We start from the raw sequence: 9,875 nt of genomic DNA on the forward strand, positions 1-9,875 counted from the left end.
TGTAATCCCTACCTTGAACCTGCCCCGTTGTCATTCCTAGTCAGAAGTTGTTGGATCCCTTGTCTTGAGTGGGAGGTACCTTTTTATAGCCGAAGATCCATGTCCTAATTGTATGAGGCCTCTGGAGTTGTTGGACGTGGTATTGACATGACCGAGAAAATGGGCGGCCATGTAGGTGCCACATGACATCCGGAGCCAGCTCAACCATAACTCGAACAATATGATTCTTCATTTAACTTTATTAACCGCAAAATTCCATCATATGAACTTGATTATTGGCTTGGCTATTGAGCCAGTTTTAAATGAATCGGGCCGATCCTGACCGGGGCCCAGCCAGCTTTGGACGAATCGAGCCCGAACCCAACCCTACTCGTTCGCAGCCCTAGAGGGGACCGGACCGAAACCCCAAATCTAAATAAAAAGCGTTCGTGGCGCGCAGACGCTTTCTACGCTCTAGTATGATCGCGCTTCTTATACGGTGCTTCCCTTCTTGCGCCACTACACGTTTAGGTTATTCACCAAACACTTTTCTCCGTTGAGCTCTATCCCTGGTTTCTTAGGGTTAGGGTTTTTGTATGCCAACCTGATTTTTCAATTCTATTTCGGAATTGAAGTGCATCCTCTGATTTCTTAGACATGGGAAGAGCAAAGAAAGCCCCGAAATTTGCGGTCATGAAAAAGCTCGTAAACTCAAAAATGATTAAACAGTAAGTTATAACTTATTGGCCTTTCCCTGTGATCTATGTTACCTATCTGTTTCTGATAATCCTGCTTACTTATTTCCATTTTGGTCGATTCAGACACAAAGAAGAGGTTCTAAACCCTAAGAAGAAAGATCTCGAAAAGGAGAAGCTCCCCAGAAACGTGTAAGTTATTTCTTCACAATCTTTGTGCTTTCGAATTTTTGTATTTAGTTTTTCTCATATTTACATTCTTTCAAATGGTTTTCTTTGCGGGTGGTAATAACAGGCCAAATGTACCTTCAGCTCTTTTCTTCAAATACAACACTGCACTGGGACCGCCTTATAGGGTTTTGGTCGATACTAACTTCATCAATTTTTCCATTCAGAATAAGGTAAGTAACAATATTTTATCTTTTATTGCACAATTAGGTTGGGGGGGGGGGGTTGGTCACGAAACTTGCACACCGGCATTACGGGAAATTGTTAGTGCCATTCTACGTGGATGAAACAATCACATTGAATCTACAGATTTCATCTCGTGGGATGCTTAATCATAAATAAATGAAATGACATGCGGTCTTGATATTAATTTTGAGGGTAGAAACTGAGTCAGTTGCTGGAACATAACTTTTCTTGGTTTAGTTTTTCTTCCTAACTAACACCAAAATAGCTTGTTGATACCATCTTTACTATTTGCTTCTTGGTGCAGTTGGATTTGGAGAAAGGAATGATGGACTGCTTATATGCTAAATGTGAGCTTGCAGAATACTTAACATGCACATTTTCCTACAAACCGTGTTCTTTAATGCTTCTTACTTTCTTCTCTGTGTATTGCCTTTGGAAAATTTAAGCCACCTTTTTGGTGCATTGGAAGAATAGTTTTGTATAGTAGTACTTGTCGGGTTATGTTCTAAGCATTACCTAGCACTGCATACGTCTAGGTGGCACATATTCCATTCAACTCAATAGAACCTTGCGCCCAGGTTGGCCAGTCATCTATTTTAGTATTATTTTGCATATTTGGCAGTAGTACTAAAAAATGTGTGTAAACTTGATGCATTTGTTTGTTGGTGGGGCTTGATCATGTCATATATTCTAGACGGAATCTGTCAATTCTGGATTCCTGATAGATGAAGCTCATTAACTGAGACCTTTCTATATACGTTTCACGTGTACCACGGTACTTTCATGTTTTGGTTGTGCTCCATCCAATTTATCCCATCATCTTTCCCTCGTGTTAATTAACCTTTTCCGTTTGGTTATTGGTTATACAGGCACTCCTTGTATCACTGATTGCGTCATGGCAGAGCTTGAGAAGTTAGGTCAGAAGTACCGTGTTGCTTTGAGGTATGTTTCCATAAGATCGTTTAAGCATTTGCATGTTTCCAATAATATGTACAACTGCAGAAGACTGAGAGCTTCATTCACAGAGTTGTTCTTCTTTTCTCTGCTCTGCTGTCTTAACCGAAATTAGGCATGATATAGTTCACACTTCTTAAAAAATTAGGTGTTGGATAATTGAAGATTAATAAGAGTTGTTCGTAGAAGGGTGTAAGTTGATCAATGCTGAGGTTAGTCATAAAGTATACGGATGTATCTTAGATTCATCAAGATTTAAGGTTTTCTGCCTTATATAATCGGAAATGGCAAAGCCAAAATTTTCTTCTGATAGTCAGTTTTCAGTGGGTTATCAGATCAGCAAATGCCATAGCTAATTTTTTGGCCAAACAAGGGGTCTCAAGGGTTGAATTATTTTGCTTCCTTGTGATTGTATTCTGTTAAGCGTTTGGTTATGCTCTTACCTCTAAGGGGAGGTAACATCTTGTGCCTCCTCGTAGGGTGAATGTACACTTCCTTTCTTATTAATAAAACCATTATTCATTTATCAAAAAAAATCTTCTGATGGTATGTCCTCATGTTTAGTACTTTAGTTCCCACCCCTTGCTTCAGCACCATACCTTGCACTTTCCCCTACAACTAATAAATATTTACTTTGAAAAGTTTTCAAACCAATGGTTCAACCAATTATGATCTTTGGTGATATTTTAAACAGATCAAATTTGGAAAAGAAAGAAGTCCCAAATACATATGTGGACCTAATTAAGGATACGTATGAGGGTGTCAAAACCAATGTTAAAAGACCTGTAGGAGAGACATCAGATTTTGTAGTTATAATGGTTAGTAGGATTAACATAGAATAAATGCAATATTAATTTAATAATAAAAGGACTGCAAGCCTGGTTACATTTAGGATTGGAGATCAAGAGATAACTCAATGTTACCTCTTCTGGTGCCTTGGTTCAATAATTTATGACAAAGGAGAGATTAAGGAGGATGTAGCATATAGAATTAGAGCTGGATGGTCTGAACGGAAGGGTGTATCCAGAGCCTAATGTGATAGGTGAATACCACTTCGACTAAAAGTAAAATTATATAAAACATTTGTAAGGCCAGCTATGATGTATGAAGCAGAGTGTTGAATGGTTAAGAAACAACATATAAAAAAAAGAGTGTGACAGAAATATGAATGCTTAGATGGATGAATGGTGAAACTAGAAAGGATTGAAGGGCAGGTAATACAAAGGAACCTAATAGTAGTTCCGATAGGTGATAAAATGAGAAAATAGATTACGATGTTTGGTCACATGCGTAAAAGACCTTTTATAACACCTGTTATAAAAAGTGATCCGTTACAAGTTGAAGGGGCTAGAAGAGCCAAGGGCCATAGTTGTCAAGGCGACGCCTAGGCGACAAGGCGCCCTTGGAGGCTCGCCTTGCCCAGTCGCCTAGAAATTTTGTATATTGTCTTATAAAATACTTTTATATTGTTACTTTTTTGAGATTATAATTATAAAATAGACATTATTAAACAAAAATATTCATTCTTTGTTTTTATAAACTAATTTCTTTTTATTATTTTCTTATTTGTTAAGGTTTAATCTACACAAACATTGCTAACTGCTGTATTGAACCCTCAAAGACTTCAGAATTTAAACCAATAAGTAAGGGAAAAACTTAAAGTTTTGTCTAATCAACACATTTCTTCCTCCACATCTTCTTCTTCTTTTCCTATAACAAAAATAGGGGTTCAATCCCCATATTTATTGAATTTTCTTTTCTTTCTTCTTTTTCTTATAAATGTGTTGATTTTCTAGACATAAACATGAAGTCTATAATTTTCTTATGAAAATTATGGATAGTTATTAAGGAAAGATGGTTATGGAACCTTGGGAACTACCTAGGGTATGTATTTTTCACTTGAAAAAAAATCCATCGCCTAGGCGACAGGGGGGCACCTTGTCGCCTTGAAAACTATGCTAAGGGCAGAGCGAAAAGGATTTGGGTGGAAGGAATAAGAAATGATTTAAGCATAACAAATTTAAATGATGGGTATGGCAAGGAACCGAATGGAATGGCAAAATAGGATTGTGTAAAACCAATGGTCTTTCAATGAAAGCAGGTTAAAAACTTATAAAAAAATGAAAACAGGTTAAAAGAGTGCATAAAAACAACTAAACATATGAAAGACGGGTAAAAAGTGTTATACAATGAAAACAACAGAAAAATAAATAGGAGAATAGGTATCCGGTTATTAGCTGAGAAAGAAATTCTTGACATCTTTTCTCTAAACGCTAAAACTCATACATTGAAACATATGAAACATAGGTTTAACAAAGGTTCAAAGTATAGATACGCACACCCCCTATCGGGCGTGTCATATCATATATTTGGGTACCTGATACACCTTTTACATGTGTTTTGAGGGACCCAATTTTTTTAATGAATATATATAACTGAAAGTTGAAAAAAAACTAAAAAACTTAAAAGGCGCATGGTTTAAAGTACCGATACACAAAGGTGTATCGATACTTTGAACCGTGGGTTTAACAACAGTCTATTTAAGAAACAGTCAGTTTAACAATGGATGTTTTAAGTTATTTGCTGAAGAATCCTCATCAACGCTAAAAACATGCATTAATATAGTTATTATCTGGAGCAATTCAACCGTGGGTTTGATGAAAGCTCCTTGGGTAATCCAGGCCAGTCGGGAGTCGGGGGTGTGTTCAGAAACGAGGTAGGAAAAGTCTTGGCCCTTTACTCGGGCCAAATTGGGGTAGGAGATTCATTAAGGGCAGAAGTAATGGCCTTACTTCAAGGTTTGAGACTGGCGAAACAATGGGGAATGCAGCAATTAGAAGTGGAAGGAGACTCTAAGCTGGTAATAGGGTGGATGCAATCTGGAAACTTGAGAGTTTGGTCTCTTAGACAGCCTCTAAGAGAGATTATTAGCTTAGCAAGGGAGATTGGGGTGCATTTTTAAATGGGTAAGAAGGTCAGCAAATGGAATGGCTGACACTTTAGCTAAGCAAGGAGCTACTAGGGAGGCTTTGTTTTGGGCTTGTTTGTAAGTTTTTGTTTTGATATTCCATCCATTTTGTGGGTGGTAAGTCTCTAATCTTTTCAATTCTTTACTGAAAGTTGCCGTTTCCTATATATATATTGGTATGATGTTTGTTCCTTAAAGATCAAAGAAGCTTGTCTGTTATGAAAACATGGCAAATTTTTCTTTACATCTCATTTAACTCTAGCTTGTCAAGAAAGGAAGGAAAGTAATTTATTGAAAATGATTCAATTAAAGGGATTTGATACCTTGAGCATATTGCTAAATCCTGTAATTACAGTAAATACATTTTTTATGTGCACTGGCTTTGGGTGGATGGGGGCATGATTGATCTTTTCCCATTTTTGCAATAAGTATGGAACATTATCTGGTGCTGAGTATAACAGGCATGTGGTGTTGATCTATTAGGATGCCTCCTGCTTTGACTAAGAAGTTGAATTAGTTGAAATTTTATGTAGAGAGGACCTCTAGTTGGTTGTGAATCTCATTGCCTTCTGTATTTCCTTGCCTTTTTGCTTTAAAGTACAAGTTGGATAACCCAAGAAACATACTCAGTGGCTTGGACAAGTGGTATTTACAATTAATTGCTTGCAATTGCAAAGCCTAAGTTGAATGAATATGGACTTGTGCATTGAACATGCATTGATTGCTTTTTGGTGATGAATTGCCACAGTACTTGGTGCACAGATATAAAAACGTGCTGTGATAAAAACAATATCTAGTTGATTTGGGGTAAATTAGGAATGGACACAAAGACACATAATGACATAATAGAGTAAAAAAGCTATAAAGAAAATGGATGATTATTCATCAAAAAACAATAAAGAACATGGATGAATTGGAACAAAATGGAGGCAAACAAAAAACATATTTTAGGGGTACAAAGACACATAGCAGAATGAAAAGGGGGATAGTAACCAAGGTATTTTGATGAAATATGTAACTATTAGGTCAATGTTCTAATTAGAGGAGCATTGCTGTTCTAGGGTCTAGGTATGTAAGCAATTCCAACAAAGAAACATGGCACACGGTCAATTTGGTGAAAAAGGAATACTCCGTGTTAATTGAGGTTGGAAACTGCTTTTTTCTAGTTCACAAAGGAAAGGAGTATGCAAATTTTGAAAAAGAGATGTTGAGGGGCCAATGCTTGCTGTAACAGTGAATCTTGGTCTAATAAGCCCGAGAATCTGTTTTCAAGTCTGAGAATGATCACTTTATGAAAAAAAATGCTAAACCATATCCAGTCTCCTCTCCCAAGACCCTAGATAGTGGGGACTAACATTGGGTGATTGTCATGTTTAGATTAAGGGTGCTATTGGAGAATTGATGATAGAAACATAGGAAGAAGACAACCTATGGGTAAGCGGTTAGTTCTTTCATAGGTTGGCTTTTGATTGGTAAAACTTTGCTTATACTAATAATATGTGAAAAAAAGTACAATTTTGATTTGCTGACCATGATATCAGACCCAAAATCAACACTATACAAAGATGCCCAGAACAATTGCTCCCTTTCTACCCCTTGTTTAGAAAAAGAGTCAGCTAGCTCATTTAAATTCATCACCTAGATCTCTTGCAGTCCTTTCTACTTCCCTATAGGCATTCTTGAGAGACCAAGGAATATTTCTGTGATAGTAAATACGTTGACTGCACATATGTGACATTACATATATTGTGGACTTTGATTTTGATGTTTCCCTTGTCATTTTTTTTTTACGAGTAATCTCTCATCTTTTTTATTATTTTTCTTTTTATCAGGATTGCAAAAGATCCTAGATTTGAAAGATTACCATGTAGTCACAAAGGAACATATGCTGATGACTGTATTGTTGATAGAGTTACTCAGGTATGTTTTGATACCATATAGTAATTGCTATATGTTCTCTTTGCATGATTCAGAACTCAGTAATTGTTGTGCATTCATTAATTGCAGCAGGGGAATCTTGTTTGATGGGTACAAAGCTTGTGTCCGTCCTGTATTGTGGGTGTGGTTCCCTGCCCTTTTGGGATTGGATTTGGTATGGGGACACAGGTGACAGGACAGCTAGTTGCAGTCTCTGGGGCTCTCATAACCTGCATGAGGCAGGTACATATGAACAAATGATTGGTTGGGTTGCACCTAAGAGAGGGTGTAGCAAAAACCAGGATAATTAGATTTCTTAAACCATCTGATTCGTGCTTCATTTTCAGAGCTTTCAAAGAGTTAAATAGAATTTTGACTACTGTCCAAGCATATCCTATTGAAATCACACTATTTGAAAAATAATTTATTCCCAGTTAATCTACAAGATGGGGCCCACTGAATGGTGGGCATGATTGTCCTATTATAGGACAGATTAGAATTGTGATTGTGGAGCCACATACTGGTTAAGAGATCCTGTGTCCCCAGGCCCTAGCTTTTGCTTCCCCATTCTGGTAGTTAATATAAGGGGATGATGTTTGCAGTGCTCCCTTGCCTTTGTTGTAAACTTTGAGGTGTACGGTGTACCTGTTATAGGAGATGCTATGAGAAACAATATTGCAATGTTTTCTGGACCATTTTTTTGATAGATAATATTTTCTGGACCAATCAGTACTGCGGCAACACTGCATAGTGTGCGTGCAGCATTTTGCACACAGCAGATCTGAGCTCATTTATCATTGGATATAACAAACTGCCTAGCAGATTTAACTAGCTAAGCAAGGAGCATCTAAGGGTCAAGAAGGAATGCAGGGCACTTTGTAAAGGGGTTATGCAAACTCTATCGGTGTTAACATTATACAAAGTATTTTTTCAAATAAAAAATTCAGTTATCCATAGAAAAGCGCACCACTCATTTACTGATAAAAAAGCGCACTAATTAATTTACCATCAATGACCCCCCCCCGCACCCACACACACACAACAGAAAGCACCCAGAAAAAAGGGAGAAGAAAATAATGAAAACCGTGTCTTGTGCTTATCTTAATATGAAATTATTTTATGTGATTTTCTCATCTCATTCCTCCAATCCAAGAAGTTAACATGAACACTTATGCTGGACAGCACAAGTGCTACATTGTTGCCACATGTGACCGAGACTTGAAACGAAGGATCCGGAAGGTATAGTGAGTTGATTTGTATTAAATGGTAGCTTGGAATCTAATTTTAGCATTTCAAATGGATCTCTCACATGAGATTAATTGATGACAAGCAGATTCCTGGAGTCCCAATCATGTATATTACTCAACATAAGTATTCAATTGAACGGTTGCCTGAAGCAACCATTGGTGGAGGCAAGTTATCAACTTTTGTTTTCACTAGTTTTCTATGTTAACCCGAAGTCATAGTAGTTTTATTCTTGTTGTTTGGTTTGTTTTGTGACGCAAGTTGGATTTGTCTCTGCAGCTCCAAGAATTTGATGAAACGTGATATTTTAACTCTTGGAAGAACATAGTTTGCGCTACCATTTATTTCCTTCTGGGTCATCCACATTATATCATAGATATTATTTTTCAATATCACAGGAGAAGGCTATGAGTTTTGTCACTGTAAAATGGGTTTAATACACATTTAGGGCTCGAAGGGATGTGGTTATTTATTGTCCATTGAACTGTAATGATGTCATCAATGGCCAATTTTCTATGTATCACAGTATCAGATATCAGGGGAAAAAGGAAATCTCTGGAGCTATTAAATTCATCTGAAAAAGAAAGTTTCTGCTCTTACTGATTCAAAATTTGTTTACCAACTGGTAACGATCGTTTTGTTTGGATCGTTCTTTATTCTTAGAGAGAGAGAGAGAGAGAGATTGCGTTTGTCATGTTTTTAAGAGAACTAAGGGCCGTTTGATAACAGCATTGAATGGTTTATTTGCTTTTGTATTTTACGGAATAATTTATTTATGTGGTTGCGAGCTTCTTAGGTTGATTATTTTAGGCTTACGAATACAAGGTTTACAAAATACAAGATTCGCACCGTACATTCTTGTATTTATACTCTTTCCAAACTGAGCCTAAAATTTCAGTTTGGGAATGGTGCAAATACAAATATTTACAGTTTGTACTCGTTTCAAACTGAGCCTAATTATTTTTTTACTAAAAGATCTAGGGAGGAATAAAGCCATTGAGAATGGCTAATGATAGCTTGCAGCGGGGAGGAAAACAACTTATTTGATTTGGTAATCCGATTATGAGAAAAATGTTTTATACTAGTGAGGTGCTCGAGAACTCCTTCTTAGTTCTTCCATACGAGTATGTCACCCCAAGGTTCAATATATCGATGCAGGCCAATATGATCGGGCTGTATCGGTGCTTTTCTTTTTGTGTTTTATTTTTATTATATTTATTTTTTTGAATCTGGTTCAGAGGGGTCGGTTTAAGGTTTGGATACCCTCTGAATCATGGTCTGACCCGAAACACCCCTTGTAGAGGTATATCGGGAAGGACACAATATGTATTGGCCGATACGTAATGTTCTTTTGAACCTTGTGTCACCCTAATTCAAATATATTGCATGTGAAGTAGCAATGTATAGGTAAAACATGTTTAGGAGAGTTTTTATATTTAAACACAAAAATACCCCCGTCACATAAAAAAAATCTATGTACAATAGAATTTTGGTGAAAAATCAATATCATAACATACCATACAAGGATATGTTATGATATTTTAAACCTTGAAGGCTTGAATACAATAAATGAATCCAAAATTTTTGGATAAAATTCTGATTGGAATAAATCCATTCATTTACATTTTATATTTCACGTTGATGTTATTCAACTTTCCAAAACGAAAATCATGTGAAATTTCATTAACATTGTTGCTGATAAA

At 36.6% G+C, this 9,875-nt stretch overlaps 1 protein-coding gene across 2 annotated transcripts; it reads left to right on the forward strand.

The window, feature by feature from the left end:
- Positions 1–448: 448 nt before the first annotated feature.
- On the forward strand, positions 449–8,782 carry LOC104606308 (PIN domain-like family protein). 2 transcript variants are annotated; one of them, XM_010271439.3, is made up of 9 exons: positions 449–707; positions 801–866; positions 970–1,075; positions 1,393–1,435; positions 1,958–2,030; positions 6,843–6,930; positions 8,110–8,166; positions 8,261–8,339; positions 8,452–8,782. In XM_010271439.3, exons 1-9 carry the CDS (start codon positions 637–639, stop codon positions 8,463–8,465), a joined length of 597 nt encoding a protein of 198 aa, XP_010269741.1. In that variant the 5' UTR covers positions 449–636; the 3' UTR covers positions 8,466–8,782. The 2 variants fall into 2 exon arrangements, with proteins under 2 accessions (XP_010269741.1, XP_088743109.1); XM_088886983.1 differs by lacking the exons at positions 8,110–8,166; positions 8,261–8,339; positions 8,452–8,782 and adding an exon at positions 7,018–7,170.
- Positions 8,783–9,875: the final 1,093 nt, after the last annotated feature.

Source organism: Nelumbo nucifera, chromosome 5, assembly GCF_055504915.1.
Source record: "Nelumbo nucifera cultivar China Antique chromosome 5, China Antique-T2T, whole genome shotgun sequence".
Lineage (NCBI taxonomy): Eukaryota > Viridiplantae > Streptophyta > Magnoliopsida > Proteales > Nelumbonaceae > Nelumbo > Nelumbo nucifera.

Bases quoted from the DNA above. Each gene is read 5' to 3' on its own strand.
- LOC104606308 (XM_010271439.3), top strand. From the start codon at position 637: ATGGGAAGAGCAAAGAAAGCCCCGAAATTTGCGGTCATGAAAAAGCTC. The intron at 708-800 runs GTAAGTTATAAC...TGGTCGATTCAG, and splicing joins AACTCAAAAATGATTAAACA to ACACAAAGAAGAGGTTCTAA. The intron at 2,031-6,842 runs GTATGTTTCCAT...TCTTTTTATCAG, and splicing joins AAGTACCGTGTTGCTTTGAG to GATTGCAAAAGATCCTAGAT.